This window comes from Sinocyclocheilus grahami, unplaced genomic scaffold (genome assembly GCF_001515645.1).
Source record: "Sinocyclocheilus grahami isolate Dianchi unplaced genomic scaffold, SAMN03320097.WGS_v1.1 scaffold898.1, whole genome shotgun sequence".
Lineage (NCBI taxonomy): Eukaryota > Metazoa > Chordata > Actinopteri > Cypriniformes > Cyprinidae > Sinocyclocheilus > Sinocyclocheilus grahami.
In genome coordinates, this window is record NW_015506077.1 from 410,025 (window position 1) to 427,208 (window position 17,184).

Sequence of the window (17,184 nt, forward strand, 5' to 3'; positions counted from 1 at the left end):
TACATTGATTGAAATAAAATTTTTGCTATTGATCAATTAAAAACATAAGTTCCTTTCAAGGTCTTTATCAGTATTTTATAATATTTACACTTAAATTGGTGTTATCAAGTTCAGCAATAACTCAAGTTCAGCAATAACATAGAAATTCACCATAGTGACCACAGAAGGCAAATTTTTACCAAAATAAATTACTCTTGGAACAAAGTATAATAATTAAATAATCTTGTGTGGTGAGATTATATTTTCTGGCTTCATTGATTTTATTTCTAAATATTTATTTTTCACCCAGAATATCGGTCAGTTTGTGTATCCCCGTTTTCTTATGTTACATTGATTGAAATAAAATTTTGAATGAATTGATGAATTAAAAACATAAGTTCCTTTCAAGGTCTTTATCAGTATTTTATAATATTTACACTTAAATTGGTGTTATCAAGTTCAGCATTAACATAGAAATTCACCATAGTGACCACAGAAGGCAAATTTTTACCAAAATAAATTACTCTTGGAACAAAGTATAATAATTAAATAATCTTATGTGGTGAGATTATATTTTCTGGCTCCCTCATTAATATTAGATTTTGCACTGATCTTCAAACCTGTCACATTCAACCCCAAAACACTGAGATGAGTGACACAAAGTGTTTTAACTAAGACATACCATGAGTTATTAACTTTTTTTGTCGGTTATAATGTGATTGTGTATAAAGCTAATACTATCTTCATTATTTTACATATTCAAAATTCTAAGTATATGAATTCCAGACATACTGGGATGGGGTGTTAAAGGTTTTAAAATCGCAATGAAGCAGATATTTTCAAGTGTTTTCTTCTGTATTCTGACGTACAGACCAAATAACTGGAGAAGACCTGTATGCCCCACCATGAGAAGTCTGTTTTTTGTGTTAGAAATTATTAAATGTTAAAGATGGCACTGTTTCCTGAGGAAGACCCTTTTATTGTTGTCTCTGCTGGGAAAGCTTGAAAAAATATGCCAGAACATTGTGCCCCATGGCCCATCGATAATATTCATGCATATGGTTGTGTGTAAACGTAAGCGTGCACACGATTGTGGGAGGATTTCAGGCTGGTGTGTCACTGAGGCGTTCTGTGGACGGAGACACATCTGCGTCAGTGATGTCATTACTCGCTGACGAGGGTTATTGTGGTGCGCATTGCAACAGCTTTCATGGTCTCAGTCAGATCCCACGCAAAGCACCCACTTGGCTGGAGAGGGGGGGGGGGGACTGTCAGAAAGACCCAGCTGCCCTTTTCTCTTTCTCAATCTGTTTCTTTCCCCATTTCATTCTTTTCTGTATCAAAACACTGGAGATGGGACTTGATATATAGCTATACTCCCATTCACTCTTATGCATTTTATTACAAGTACAAACAGACAAGCAAAATGGTGCTGTTTTGCCTCCTCAAAGCTTTTGAATTGCGGAAAACCTGCACAAGTACAAGTACATGATGAAATTTTCATATATATGAGGCAATGCGTTGACCAGTCTGGTATATGATGCACATTTGCACTCACAATGTATGTGTTGGTCAGTCATATTTCATGTAGGAGTCATTTACAGAAATCCCACATAACTGCGAGCAATGGGCCCTACATGTGATCTTATCCGCTCTGAGCTCACTAATATGTGAATGAATGAACTTGTGACTCTCAGGTGTCTGGACTTGAGACATAACAGCTTTACTTCCATTAGAGGGAAGCCCATTTCAACTTTATTTACATATATAAATTGATTGGCTTACAAAAGTACTCAGAGTAAGTGACTTCAAAGGGCCAAGATTAAGGATAATTGAGCCTGTAACTAATGCTGCTTTCAAGTCCTCCTGGGACGTTCGTACTTACGAGTTCACAAGTTGTAATTACGATGTCAGGTGCGTTCAAGTCAGTTTAGTCGGCACAAGATGGCGGTGTACCTTCTTTTAATAAGTTACAAGAATATACAACAGGGTCTGCATTTTTTTACTTGGATTTCAGCTGCGTAACAAGAACATGACCAATTTAAGTTTATAGGACAACTAAACTATCAATTTAAACGAAAATGTACCGTCAACTACAGACGTTGCATCCATCGATTCCGCCATGTTTCTCATTGACACACGTCCCCAACTCGAAAACTCTGGGCTTAAAGAAAATTTTGAGTTTCCCACTCGACTTTGTGGTGGCGTTCATGTGCGTTCAACTCGTAAATATGATCTATCCGACATGACTTGAACGCACCTTATTTTTAGGGTTTATGATGGGCAAGGAACTTAACAGGTGAGAAAAATACACACTAGGTCACTAGCTCATATAGTCAAAGTCTAAATATTAATTAAATGTCAGGGTTTGGTGGCCAACTCGAAAACTCTGGGCTTAAAGAAAATTTTGAGTTTCCCACTCGTAATAACGACTTTGTGGTGGCGTTTAGCAGACACTTTTGGATAAAAGTGTCTGCTAAACGACTAAATGTAAATGCAAATGTGTATTTACAAGTAATCTTTTATTTAGTCTACTAGGTTTTTCTCTGCTAACGATTCAATTCAAGTTTAAACACTTTTCAATCACGGGTCAAACAAGGTCAGTTTTCTAGGACATTTGCTTGCCAACTTTGTGGATACCAGCGAATACAGTAAAGTCTGAAATATATGTGCTGTTGCTGTTCATCCAACGAGCAGAACATTGTCCAGCTTATCTTGAATTAATATATTAAAGGACGCACGCAATTGTCAATGGTGACTAAAGTCAGAGCTATTTGCTGGGAGGAACGAGGCCAATCCCAAATCTAAAACATGGGCAACCTGCAGATTCTAATGGCTACCTTTCTGCTGTAAGTATCAGATTTATGCATTTGGCAAAACGTATTGTTTTCACATACTAAAATGGCTCATTTGGACTAGAACTACCTAAAAAAAAGCAATAGAGATATTAAAAACTTTCTCATGTTTTATTATAAAACAATATAAGCATATGTTTTTACACTTGCAATATATACAACAATCTGTGTTTGACAGTTTGTATCACCAATGCATCGAATGAAACAGGACTTCAAAAACACATTATAGTTAGCAAATTTAACGATCAACAGAGGCAAAAGTGGGCGTCATTTTGAAATGCAACATTCTACCATATCACTTCAATTTATGACTGTAGCATTTTATAGGACCCTAATGCATGGACAACTTAGGGCAAGAGAATGTAAATATAAAAATTTGAACAAAGAAATGCTACATGATTACAATATTCATATATCGCATGTTAGAGGCCTCATTTAATTGCATAGGGACGAAGAAGGATTGAGCCACCAATTCCACTTATTAGCTACAGTAAAGCTGATAGTACTACAAAGAAAGAACTGACAGTTTATAATATATTGAAACACAGTGAGCAATGAAATGGTATTGTTTGTATACTTAAATCTAATTTGAACATTCAGGTATTAGGGGCCGTTCACACAGAACATGTTTCTGCATTCCAAAACAGAAGGAAAAATGGAACTGGAAGATGAAAAGATGAACTACTTTTAACTTGACAGGCGACTTAATAGTGATGCCTATGATGTGAGATGCCACAAAAACAGCGATGCAATGGCCAAAGATGTCTGTCCAGCAAATAAAAACAGCACAGACTGAACTTTGTGAATGGCCCCAAGACCGTCAACTTGCAAAAATCCAGTTGAGATTAATAGTCAGTCTTTGTTCCAATATGGATTCCATAAAGGGCTTAACCCTGATTCTTCCACCGCTTTAAGGGGAAACTATTCAGTCCGCTTCCTTCCAAATACTGCCGACATGCTCCTCACGATTCCTTTGAACCCTGCAGGGCCCTTCTTGAGCGCCCTCGCCTCTCGGATGAGCTCAAACAGTTCGTGAAACACCATCAGCACACCGTGGTACGTCTCGGCAGCGGAGACCTCAAAAAACCCACAGTCCGCCGAGAGCGCCAGCAGCCGGCCCTCTTCACTGGACACTGTACGTCTGTGCTGGAGGTCTCTCTTATTCCCCACAATGATGACCTGAGCTGTGCTGGCCAGTTTTTGCTTGGCTTGTCGTATGCACTGCACTTTTTGCCGCACCACGTTGAAGCTGGCGCGGTCACAGATGCTGTAAACAAGGATATAACCGTCTGCCCACTGCAGCTGTCTGTTGCTGATATATCCCGACTCCTCTCCATTCTGAAACAAGACATTTATGCATCACTTATGACTAGCATGCATTTCAATTGTTGCTGGCCCTATACTAGTTACTATACGTTAGGTACTAGTACTTATTTGTTAGTTGCTAGCAAATATCCTCAAAAGTTATTAGTACATAGTTTTCAGATTTTTTTTTATGACACACAAAAATATATTTCCCAAGTATCAAATACAATTGCCTTTACTTTATAAATTTAACAAGTTATCAATAGATAAAATGGATAGTAGTTTATTTTAAGGAGTTAATGTTAAAATAGCTTGCCATATGTCATGCAAAACGCTTTTAATCATTATTTTATCTCGGAATGTGCAAAAAGATGCTTACCTGCGGGCAAAGTGAGTCCCATATGTTGAAACAAATATCACGGCCGTCGATCTTGTCAGCATGGCTGTATATTGATTCTGTGAATGAAAATAAACCGTTAAGCAAGGCTATTTTACGGCGAATCATCTGGAGATCAAGCGCAGTACGTGATTATGTTTACCTATATCTCCATATTCTCCTATGAACCGCCTGGTTAGAAAGCGCACGGTGAGAGCTGTGAAGAAGAAGAGCTTGTTAGGGCTCTAATTCAGACTAAATGCATAAAGACAGCAGGCAACATTTGCTGCAGAACTCACCAGACTTTCCAACGTTCTCAGCTCCAAGTAACACAATGTTGGCCTCCACTTTCTGCTGGCTGCCTTCCATGGTTTTGCTGCTGTAGCGAACGCGTGGTTTCACTTGAACAACCATTGGTGGGTAGTAAAGTCTGTTGGTAGAGTCCCACGGTGAGCAGGTGTTGAGCTTACAATGAAGCGCAGGCAGAAAGCGCGTTTAAAAAGGCTCGATGTGTGGGCGGGGCTTTCTCCAGACTGACCAATCAGAGCAAAGAGCGTCTGTTCTTCTTGAACCTTAATTTAGTACAGTACGTTTTTTTTAGCGCACAGGATTTTTTTTTTTTTTTTTAAGTTCAGTATTTAAGATCAATCAACAGTAAAACAGACCCCCCAAAATATCCTCCTGAGAACCAGAAATAAAACGCTTTGGGAATTTAGTATTTTTCATGTCATTACATTGTTTAGAGCATAAGAAAAAAATGGTAAAATAATCTCAGCCAAACTGAGCTATCGGGGGAGAAGAGCCTTGGTGAGAGAGGTAAAGAAGAACCCAAAGATCACTGTGGCTGAGCTCCAGAGATGCAGTCGGGAGATGGGAGAAAGATTTCATTTTATTTATTTTTGTGGTTTAAAAAAAAACGTGATGCATGTTTTTTGTCAGGATTTCTTTTAGTTCAGAAGAAGAGCATAAATGTATGTATGGTCACTTTGATCAATTCAATGCATCCATGCTGGAAAAAATAGGTGGGGGACGAGTCCATTAATCTCTGGCCTGGGGCGTATTTAAATCAATGTCCATATGTTAAACTTTAACTAGTTCTATTAGCTGTGCAATAATAGTCAAGTTTTTATTTAAGAACTTATGTAATGTGCTGTTTTTCTTCTAGTAAAATTTAAAATTATAATGATTAAAATCTTTGGAGTCCATCATAAAACAACAAGGAACGCAGGCAGTTAATATTTGTATGTTCTTTATGAAAGGAAAACTTGATCATCATGGTTAAGGGAACAAACAATTGCTTCAAAACCCACTACAGTAACCAATGTTTGTGGGTACATAGACAGGGAAGAATAACGGAGTAAGTTTCAAACTTGAATTCAAATGATTTACGGTGTAATTTTGGCATTTTTGAACAGTCTAACTGCGATGTCAAATGGTGCATTTATCTGTATTAGTGAATCCAATTTACTAAACACTGCATATGCACATGCACATTTTACTAACTGAAGAGTTTTATTGAATTATGACTTTTCAATTAAAATACAAACATATTCAATTTTAACAATAATTTGCGTTCATATGAAAATGATGCTGATACCTTTGAAATAGCTCAAATGATAAGAGTCTGTGCAATATTTAAAAAAAAATATTTAAAGGGGTCATATGATGCGATTTCAAGTTTTCCTTTCTCTTTGGAGTGTTACAAGCTCTTGGTGCATAAAGAAGATCTGTAAAGTTGCAAAGACTAAAGTCTCAAATCCAAAGAGATATTCTACCTAAAACAGCTCGTTCTAACACGCCCCCACATATCTACATCACGATGTGGGAAGATTTGCATAACGCTGGCCAAATGTTCACGCAAAGAAAGAAGGCGTAACTTGCGATGCCACGCAACGCGTAAAAAGACAGTGTAAGTCATTATAATCCATAATTATGTCCCCACTGGATGCAACGAATGCCTCGTTTATAATGGGTTTTAATGTTTTTGAATCATCGTTCCGGCCTGACAGGGCATCATCACAGTATGGTGAGGGCGTAACATTTCCGTCACACGCTTGAGGTATTCGGCCAATCACAACGCACTGGATAGCTGGCCAATCAGAGCACACCTTGCTTTTCAGACCGATGAGTTTTGTAAAAATCGACGCATTTCAGAAAGGCGGAGCATAGAGGAGAAACAATAATGTACAGTATGTGGAAAATAATGTGTTTTTTAACCTTAAATCGCATAGACACATTTCATTACACCAAATACACAAAATCATGTTATTTTTAGCAGCATCATATGACCTCTTTAATATGTCACGTCGATCGGTTCAGTCAATAAACTCGCTGCTAAGCTGAAGCTGAAACACCTCTAGATGCTCCTTCAGTCTCTCTCTGACATCTGCCGTGGGTCTCAGGTCCGACTGGTGTGTGAGCTGACCGTCTCCCCACGCTGTAGCTGTTACTACCGTGGAATCACACTTCACAGTCAGTCCATCCCTGTCTTCAGCGTCCTTTGACTGATATCTCTCCAATATCACCTGAGGCTGCACAGTCTCAATCACAGTCTCAACATCAACCCCGTTGCTTTCCCTCGCTTCGGCAGGAACCGGCATCAGCAGGACGTGATCATCAGCCCCTTCCTGTACCCAGAAGAACTGCTGTCCCTGCTGCTCCATGTCGCTCTTTTCCTTAGTGGCGAGGTCAGGGAGAAGAAGTCCTTGCTGCGGCTGAAGCACTTGGATTTGCTGCAGCTGGAATGGCGCAGAAGTTTCCTGTAGCGTTGTGGAGTACTGAACAGGCCCGGGCGCAGTGTGCATGCCAGTCTGTGGATGCAGCAGAGCGAGTTGCTGGATTTCTTCTGCATTGCTGTGAAGCTCTAGAGATGTTTCCTCCTCGCTGCTCAGCAACTCCATGGTGACCACCTGCATTGTGTCCTCGTTCTCTGCGCTCTCACAGTAATATAAATAGTAGCTTTGCTGCTCCACAGGCACTACCTCAGTCTTTGAGGTCTCTGACATTTGTTCTTTGAGCACTTTGGCTTTCCTTTTGATTTCCTGGATTCTCTTGGGCTCATGTCTTGTGTGGGATCCTTGACCCTCATCAGGTCCTACAGTTGCTTCTTTGTATCCACTTACTTTGTTTCCTTCATTGTCTCTTCCGCAATAAAAGCAGCACCCTTCTTCCTCTTCCCCAGCGACTTTTCCTTTTGTCTGTGCTTGTCCGTTCCAGCCCTCAGCCAGAAGGTCTATTTCATCATTTGCGCTCTCCTCCAATCCCTCAAGATTGCAACCTCTCTCCACCTTCGCCCCCTGTCCCTTTTGAGCAGCCCAGCTTGAAAACCTGCCTCCCTGGGCCTCCTTTCCTTTGGCTCTGTCTCGTGTGCGAAACAGCGTGCTTCGGAGTCGGTTCTCTCTGAGGCGCAGTAACGCGTGGCGCAGGCGGTTCTCTCGCCGTCGAGCGGCACTCAGAAGACGCAGTGCTTTTTCCAAGCTGTCGATGGCTTTGTCGTAGCGCTTGCGCCACACTAGAGGGCACAGCTGAGCGTAGTTGTGCTCTTTGGGTAAGTAAAATCCAGGAGGAGGCGGGAGACGTCTCATGTAGCGGGATGGAGAAGGTGGACGAGGAGGAGAAGAGGGGTCAGGTGGCTGCTTATCTAGCGCTGACGACTCCTCAGAGGTTTGAGGAGCCTCACATGAAGGCTGAGAAGAGGACTGAGCACGCTTCTCCTCCCCTTCGCCTTTTTCACACTCATTTTCTGCTACTTTTTGCAATACAGTCTCACTGTTGAAGATCTCCTGGGTTTCTGAGTCCTCATTATTGGAGGAGTTCTTGACACTGAAGAGATTTGGTGTCAAATATGCACATTTAGTATTTTAAACGGGTTAAAAAAAAAAAAAACTTTTGTGGAAGAGTATACTTTATCTGGGCACTTATCTGGAAATAAACTACTAAATAGAATATACTTGCGGTACACCTAATTGCATGTTAATTGTAATGAAATGAAAATGTATTATAGTTTAAAATTAGGGATGCACGATAAGGTCTGTTCTGATAGGGACAGGAACAGCAGGAAGCATATAATAAAATGCTAAAAGCATATAATAAAATGTTGGTAAATTTGACTACTGATTTGGAAATATGGAGTTGCACCTGTGAAAAGTGATCCCAGATTTCCTAATGTCTTTTGTGTCACGTGACTTGCAACCTACAGCAGAACAGTGTCTTGGCATCTAGGGAAAAACGAAAACAAAATTTTAATCAAATTTGTAAAAAAAAAAACAAATATTAAATAACACCACATGTGCACTACAGGGATGGCTAACTTTTATCACAGCCCCCAACATACTTTTTTTTTAATCACACAAATTTATCAATTATCTAATTAAATTAGTTTAGATCAAATAAAATGTCAATAAGATGCAGTTAAATGTAAATTGTAAAAATAAAAATCGGAAAAAATATTAGAAATACTGTATAATAAACTAATAAATAATAATAATGTAAAATAATAAAAATAACACCAATAATAATAAAGAGCTTCTGCATGTTGAGGAAACTTCAAGATATGTATCACATCGAGTCATTAATTTAACTTATTCATTTATTTTAGGTTTTGACAGACTGGTCCTCCAGACCTAAACACGGTTTCCTGAGTGGATTTACTTACAATTCCGTGGCAATTATTTGCTGACAGTTCACTTTTCTGTTTGAGCAGTTTTCCAAGCAGCCGAGTATCGGTGATCGCCCGCATCAATATATATATATAATAGTAATAATAATAATATGTCTCGATGTCAGCTCATGTATGTGATGTGTTTGGGACTGTAGTGTCGTCTTTAGGTTACTAACGTTACATAGCAGGCTACTGAAACAGGCGATAAATAACAAGTTGGTCATCTGAAACCAGTATAAGCTCATGCTATTCAATAACAATGCTGGCTGCCTTTCTGGAAAAGAATATACAGCGATTTCTCTCATTCAAAATCACCATTAAAGCTCACCACAAAGGCATGCGACCTCACGAAGATGGCCGTCTTCTTCCTCCTAGGCGCTGTAGATTAGCCCCGCCTTTCTGCAGCAGCCAATCACAGCTGTGCATTACTGTGACGTCGCGAGACGAGGACGTAAATGTGTGTTTTGAAGGGACGGACGACGCTGCTATGTCTTCAATCACTGACCTAACCTAACCTAACCTAACCTAACCTAACCTAACTAAAACTAAACAAAACAAACAGTGTTGGGGGTAATATATGACAAGTAACGCGAGTTACGTAATCAGATTACTTTTTTCAAGTAACTAGTAAAGTAACGCATTACTTTTTAATTTACAAGTAACTTATTTTCAAATAAGTAACGCAAGTTACTTTTTTCTCTCCAATTTATTGACTGACAGCTCTCCTGTCCCCATGTTGAGAGAAATCAGAAGATGTTACTGTAGTTCTAAAATAAATATGAATATGCATTAATTCATCTCACTCACAAAAAAACACAGATTCAGTATTCCTCAAAATGAATAAAAATAATGCAACTCAGAATATGACGCAAACCTGCAATAATTAAATGTTAAACAACACAAATATGCTTTATGTATTTAATCCCATTCTATTAACAATGTCTTTGCTTCTGACCTTCGATGATCCAGTTCAACCGTACTAATAAGCACAAATTACTCTAGACAACATTTGTGTGTCTTTGTTTATTGCTGAAGTGTGTTGAAATGTCTTCTTCTGCATTCTACTGTACGGACGTAAATGTACTTTCCCTTCAGCCTGAGGCTTATTCATTTCACTTTTGGTGTGAAAAGGCTTTTATATTTGCCAAAGATATAATTTTTTTATTTTAAAAACAAACAAGCAAGCCCCGTCCAGATGTAAAAAGTAACGCAAAAGTAACGTAACGCATTACTTTCCATAAAAAGTAACTAAGTAACGTAATTAGTTACTTTTTTATGGAGTAACGCAATATTGTAATGCATTACTTTTAAAAGTAACTTTCCCCCAACACTGCAAATAAATGAGTTCATTTTAAATGTGGTTTTAAAATGTGCACTTGGAGCAAGATCTTGAAAGGTAGGTAAAAGTATATAAGCATATACAACCATATGATATAAAGCATATAGCAGCATATAACTATGCTTTGCATTATGAATCACCTTAATTAAAAACAAACAAACATTTATTTCATTGTAACAGCACTGGTTTTGACATCTCATCTTGACGGCTCAAATATTTTATATAGCAAATAGGCAAGTCCTATGGTAATGTGTGGACAAGTGTATGGTTATTGCTACATTAAGTTTGATTATCTTATGATAAGTCCCAAAGTGGTGTGCATGAGAGAAGTGCTAAATGCACTTCATTTCAGCTCATCTGATGTGTGAAACGCTGAAGATCAGAAACATACGTGCAAGCCACAAACACTTAAACATATCACAACAATACTTAGAAGTGCACAGGAAATGCAGTTTCCTGGAGTTTCCTAAGCAAGCAATAATATTAATTGCATGGTCATATGCTCGGTCTATTTAGTCTTAAGCTTAATTATTTAACATAATTTACTAAATACTGTACATTGTTACTATTGTGAACCAAAAGGAAGTTCATAAAGCAAATGCATTTAGAGGATCATATTCTTGAATGTAATACTAAAGCTCTTCCTGATTGCAAACCGTGCTCATCAATTCAAATTCATAAGCCTCAAATAGAATGGTTCTTTAACCAGTTTCTATAAAGTCATATTACTGTCCTTGATTGATTTAAATATATGAATCTACAAATGCTTGAAGATTATAATAATTTTTTATACCACAGTGGAGACTTATTTGGATTGGTTGACGAACATTATAAGGTGAAGTTATCTCATAGTACAGCTATGAAGCAGTTCTAGTTCTGTCAACTGCATTAGATTTCCAAATTACTGTCAAAATATTTCAGTAATTTCAAAGGTCCTTACAGCTTACAACAAAAGAACCAAAAACCAACAAAGACACTAAGCAAATATGAGCAACAATAGAATAAAAAATAAATAAATTTTCGCAACAAAATTACCTTACATTATCTATGCAAAGCTCTCTCTCTCACTCTCTCTCTCTCTCTCTCTTTCTGCACGTACACACATCAAAGTCCCTTTCAACGAAAGTCTGTTCAATTGGCAGCAATATTTGCAACGCCTCCGGGCAGTTATTTGAGGCCTGCAAGAAGTCCTATCTTCTTGAATAGGGAGATCCTGAAATCTCAAAAACTCCTTGCCACACTCATATTTAAATAACATATTTCAAATGAGCAACCAAATCTAGCATAATCTGTACCATAAATGTTTTATTTTATGCTCAAATAAAATTTATGCTCATGGCTGTGTCCGGAATCGCCCCCTATACCCTTAAATATATTTTTGTATCATTTGTAGTGGTGTCCGAAATGAAAGTGGACGTTATAGACTGCACTTATCCTATAATGCAATAATGCAATAACAAGTGTACAACCAATGTAAACTCAATGGCTAGAGAATACCCATAACTACTGAGCTATTTTTGTTCCATTATTCCTAATAAATAGATTATGATCCACAAATAAATGTAAAGAGAGTCACAAAAATGAAACAACTTAAAAAATAAATAGAATGAGATCAACAAATATATGTCAGAGTTTCACAGACATGAATTAAATTCACAAATAAATACAATGAGATTTGCAAATAATAAAATAAAATAAAAATTACAAATATGTTTTTATCTCACAAACACAACCCTGCCTGGGATTCATTTGTAAATCACTTCCTGCACATTTGTGTATGGCTTCCTGTCTATTTGTGCTACACACATTTGTTGATTTTGAAAAAGTTCTAGCTTGAAGATGCACACAAATCCACAAATAGGTGGAATCCACCCACCATCTACCTAAGTCAATCAGATAACAGCTACATTGTGCTGACCAATTGTAGCATATTCTTATTGCTGCCAAAGTATCTAGTCTTTACAGTGCTTTGTTATATGGAGCTGTTAGGTATTGGTAGATCGCAATCTATCTAATTCGCTTGTCTAATAAAGTGCTTCAGTAACAGATGAGATGTATGAAAGTATAGGCTACAAGTTACACCGTAATTAAAATGCAGCAGACTTTAATGGACAGTAAAACAAAGGCAGAACACTGTGTAACTCCAAGCCAGGACTGTAACTTCATATTGATGCGTGGCTAAACAAATGCAGAACGCCGTAACTCAATTTGAGCGTTCCAAACACAGTCAAAGAGCGGTAACTGCTGTTATACGGTGTTCTACCTTGGTTTCTCCGGGGCTTTTTGAAGTCACGGTTAAGACAACCTATTATTTTCTTGGAAAAATAACGAAACTGACTCAAGATACTTATCCACATGATAAAGGATGTCTTGAATGTCCCAAAAATATTGAAGTTATGGTCTTTCATCTATAATGTCAAATGGGGCAGGAGCAGTACTGCCTGTAGCTTTTGCATTTTGTAAAAAAAAAACCCCACATAGATCTGTCTTTATGAATGCTTTATTAACGCAAGAATGCTGAAAGGAAATGGCAATATAAGTAAGCAAAAGTTACAGATACACTTTTTTTCTAGCAGATGAAAGTGCAGTTAGGCTGTTAGGCTTCATGCATAAAAGAGGGATTCAAAATTCAGGTCACAGCATCATCAGCTTTTTAAAAGTACTCTTGAAATGTAACTTATCTGAGTTATTGTGAGCTAATTCAAGCCTCTGCATATCTTTAACCAAAACACCATTTCTTGAGCTGAAAATATCAGCCAGAGGGGCAGCCATTGGAGAAGGTCTGTATTCATTACACTCAGGGCCCTGCAGACTGGGAGCACATTTCACTTCATAGGTAAAATAGAAGATGCCATATTTAAAAGCACAAGCATCAGTCACAACTCCACTTCTAAGATGAAAAGAGCATGTACCAAGGAAGTCGCTGTTCCAGGAGCTGTCTGCATGATATACTGTAAAAGTTAGTTTATTGGCCATTCTGATCTTAATAGGACCAAACTCAAATGTTTCTGGCCAGCGTGGATTGTCATCAATAGTCTCAGTGCGCTTGATTTGGTTGTCATATGTAACAGTTACAGTGCCATCTGTTTGTGTAGATCTATCTCCATACAGACCTTTGGCACTGAGACTGTAGACTTTCAGGGTCGCAAGTCCTTTTTCAGTTGGACAGCAGTTAGACTTATAATTTGACTACTTTCACAAACACAAGCACATCGGTCTCTTGCGCTGCACTTCCTGCCAATCTTGCAAGGCTCAGAGCAAACCATCATAAGGGCATTTTCAGTGATGTATTCTTCAACAGCTTTCTTCAGTCCTTTCCTGACAGGGTGTTCAGCACTCAGTAAGAAATGAAGGGGTTTCAGAGAGTAATGCACAACTTCAGGGAGACTCTTCAAAGACTCAAGCCATTTTTTTAAGGGAATCTAGGTTTGATGAACCAGAAAAACGTAGATCTTCTCCATTTTTGTCTCCTCCAATAATTTCCATTTTACGATCATTAAACATGGAGCTGAATTTTTCATTTGTGGCCATCTTCTTTTTATTTTCTTTACAAAAATGTGCCTCTGCCTTCACAGTTGCTACACTGTAAGAACCAGAGGCTTCTACATCCAAACAGTCCTTCACTGCAGTGTCTGTAAGTCCACACACTGCTGCCTGACAGCTTTTGATGGCTGTTATGGCTTTCATTTGCCCTCCTAACTTGACACTTGTGGTATGGTGAGTGCCATATGTGCTGATCAGGTCGCGGTAGGCGTCTGGATCGTATTTGATTGCTTCAAGAAACTCTGCTTGAAGAGGTGGCTTTGCAGCTACACGATATCTGTAAAGAAACAGTAAACACATTTAAATTTAGTGGAGACAAAGAAGGAACAATTTGCAATTTAAGTTTTAATTTCACAGTCATTTTATTTCATAGTTTTTTTAACAGTATGAGTGAAGAAAAACAGCCTGTTTGGTGAAACTGTATTTGTCTGCTTTTGATTTTTTCATTGCAAAATTTGCTTCCCAGGAATGAGTGCTTCCAACCGCAGCTACACCTGCCTTGACATCTACCAACTTTCCAGCTGACCGAGAGTGCTGATGATGAATCATTGACCAGTGCTTCACTTGATTCAAAGATCTGACTCAAGACTTTCATTGAACACTTTGGCAAGGCCCTCCAGTCTACAACTGCTGCTGGTAGCTTCTGTTTTATTCTACTGAAGTAATTATTGTTTTGCCAATTTACAAGTGCCGTTTCCTAAATCCCATGTTTCTGTGTTGATCACGTAAGAACCTTTTCGCTTCATGGTCACAACATCAAATCCCTCTCCAGCAAGATTGTGTCCTGGAACAAATGGAACATTTTCACACTCTTTTAATGAGCCTATGCCATCCTCTCCAGCAATGGTCATGAGAAGCAATGCCCAGAAAACAACAAGGTAAATCTGCCCCATGATCTGTAGTGAGAGAATTAAATTTCAATATATCTGTTAAGTCATTATTGGTGTCAGATTTTTACATAAAAATAAACTTCTTCATAAAATTGATTATATCAACAGTATTATTTTAAAACAAATACCAAACATTTAAAGTACAGGTATGTACTTTAAAACACTAATGGTTTCTTTAAAATCATAATTTATTTGATGATTTTTCAGTCTATTACCACTGAAGTCACTGGTGAGCAGATCAAACTGAAATGTTTTCTCTCTAACTGCTTATTTTATATGATGGTTGTGTAGCTGTGGGTGTCAAAGATTTGTAGTAGCTACAAATGATATGCATTTTTAGTGTTAGTTTTCCTCCCTGACAGACTTTTCTAGATGTGTTTTAACTTAATATGTGGTGCTGCACAGATCGATCAACCTCTGATTTGAAGCAATGGATAGTGGATAGAAATTTTTTGACTTGAGACCGTGTAGATGTTTTGATGTATGCCATTAAATTACCATGAGAGCGATTTGAGAGCAGTCGGCTGGCTCATTCCTCACAGTTTCTCCGCAGTTATATAAGCTCTGTTAAGGACACACCCGCAATTATATAAGCTCTGTTAAGGACACACCCGCAGTTATATAAGCTCTGTTAAGGACACACCCGCAGTTATATAAGCTCTGTTAAGGACACACCCGCAGTTATATAAGCTCTGTTAAGGACACAGCTGTTATGCATCTGGCCGGATTCACAGATGACATAAATTATGTGTGTTTTCTGTTTATTATATTAAATCCAGCTGCAGTTGAAGTCAAACTCTCTAGTATTTTCTCATGTCTGTATGTTTTATTTTTGCACATAGCTTTGTCTTTGTGTTGGCTGTTTTCCCTTGTCTCATACAATCCCTGTCTAGTCCTTGTTTAGTAATTTTGCTCACCTGTTCCTTGTGTGCATTCATCTCTTTCTATTGTGCTCTCTTTACTTCTTGTTCTTGCCGCATGTACTTGCTTTGTGCCACATGTTGTTGTCATTAATCTTCCCTTTCGGCCTCTGGAGTTTGACTGCAGGTAAGATTCCATCTGCCCTTCCTCATTCAATGAAACTGCTATCTGTCTTTTGAGTCCCACACATAAGCAGAAGCTGAGGAGTCAACCCGATCTCATGAAAGTGCGTATAAATAGTATGCCAAATAAAAACGAAAACTCGTGGTATTGATACGCAAAAATTGACTTTGGCATGTATATGCTACGCGATGGCAGGGGCGGATTTAGTGAATTGGGGGCCCCAGGCAAAATATAGGAATGGGGCCCTATACATTTGCACACATTTTCCTAGATCAACCTTGAGGTTCATTTTTTGTTTTGATGCTTGCTGCTGCACAATGGTGCCCCATAGTTGTGTCCAATGTTTCGACATTTTGTTTTCACATTGATCTGAACAAAAACTACAGACTGGATTATTGAAAATGAACATTCATTCTCTGCTAGAAGGAGACGCTTTTGGAACGTCAGAAATATAGAATGAGAAAAGTGTGAAAAAATATCGTCTATATTGACGAGGAAAGTCCACTGATGAGTTACCAGCGTAAGCTGTGTGCAAAGGCTGTCTAATTCTAAACTTTAAAATACATTTATTTTTAGTTATTTTAACTACAAATTTAAATAAAACTGAAAAAAATTATGAAAAGGGAATCTTTCATTTGCACACCTAATGATCCAAATGATCAGTGAGAGCAGAACGAATGTGTCACACGTTTTAAACTCAGCAAAATGGTAAAACGCATATATCAAGAGCATGCTCACAGATGAGAACAAAACTGCGCCGTTTTTTTATAAAGTTATTTTAGAAAAATGTTTGGAGCATTTTTTGTTTGTTAAATATAAGCTTTTCTTAGTTTTTTTTCTTTTTTTAAGAAACGGCCAGCTGCAGACAGTGAATTGATCATAGCCTATATGTTTGATCAATTTAGCCTTCTCAAATCGTCACGACTTGCCTAAAATAAAATCTATAGATATAAAACAGTTAAAGCATATCACAGTGTTAGTTTAAACGCTTAACCTAGATACATGTGCGCTTTTATAGACGCATATCCAATCGTTTGAGCGGAGAGTGGAAGCTGAAGCGCGCTCTGCAGGACATGGAGGCGCCAGTGCTATCACTTGCATTTTTTTCTTACAGTGGAAACAACTTAAAATACGCAGTCATTTTTGCTCATAAAGGTAAGAGTAATACATCATTCTAAACTGTAAAGGGTCTA

At 38.1% G+C, this 17,184-nt stretch overlaps 2 protein-coding genes and 1 pseudogene across 2 annotated transcripts; all 3 read right to left on the bottom strand.

The window, feature by feature from the left end:
* Positions 1–3,050: 3,050 nt before the first annotated feature.
* On the bottom strand, positions 3,051–5,112 carry LOC107563933 (ras-related and estrogen-regulated growth inhibitor-like protein). Its single transcript, XM_016248919.1, has 4 exons — positions 4,815–5,112; positions 4,679–4,732; positions 4,519–4,595; positions 3,051–4,172 (listed from the first exon to the last, which is right to left on the bottom strand). Exons 1-4 carry the CDS (start codon positions 4,927–4,929, stop codon positions 3,756–3,758), a joined length of 663 nt encoding a protein of 220 aa, XP_016104405.1. The 5' UTR covers positions 4,930–5,112; the 3' UTR covers positions 3,051–3,755.
* A 1,647-nt stretch (positions 5,113–6,759) lies between these two features.
* Positions 6,760–9,586, bottom strand: LOC107563930 (uncharacterized). Its single transcript, XM_016248917.1, has 3 exons — positions 9,504–9,586; positions 8,653–8,732; positions 6,760–8,343 (listed from the first exon to the last, which is right to left on the bottom strand). Exons 2-3 carry the CDS (start codon positions 8,730–8,732, stop codon positions 6,831–6,833), a joined length of 1,593 nt encoding a protein of 530 aa, XP_016104403.1. The 5' UTR covers positions 9,504–9,586; the 3' UTR covers positions 6,760–6,830.
* Positions 9,587–13,148: 3,562 nt separating this feature from the next.
* LOC107563931 (perforin-1-like) lies at positions 13,149–14,950 on the bottom strand (annotated as a pseudogene).
* Positions 14,951–17,184: the final 2,234 nt, after the last annotated feature.

Coding starts and splice junctions, on each gene's coding strand:
- LOC107563933 (XM_016248919.1), bottom strand. CDS start 4,929: ATGGTTGTTCAAGTGAAACCACGCGTTCGCTACAGCAGCAAAACCATG. Junction 4,733..4,814: donor TGAGAACGTTGGAAAGTCTG/GTGAGTTCTGCA, acceptor TCTTCTTCACAG/CTCTCACCGTGCGCTTTCTA. Junction 4,173..4,518: donor GGGACTCACTTTGCCCGCAG/GTAAGCATCTTT, acceptor GTCTTGTTTCAG/AATGGAGAGGAGTCGGGATA.
- LOC107563930 (XM_016248917.1), bottom strand. CDS start 8,732: ATGCCAAGACACTGTTCTGCTGTAGGTTGCAAGTCACGTGACACAAAA. Junction 8,344..8,652: donor TCTGGGATCACTTTTCACAG/GTGCAACTCCAT, acceptor GACACCAAATCT/CTTCAGTGTCAAGAACTCCT.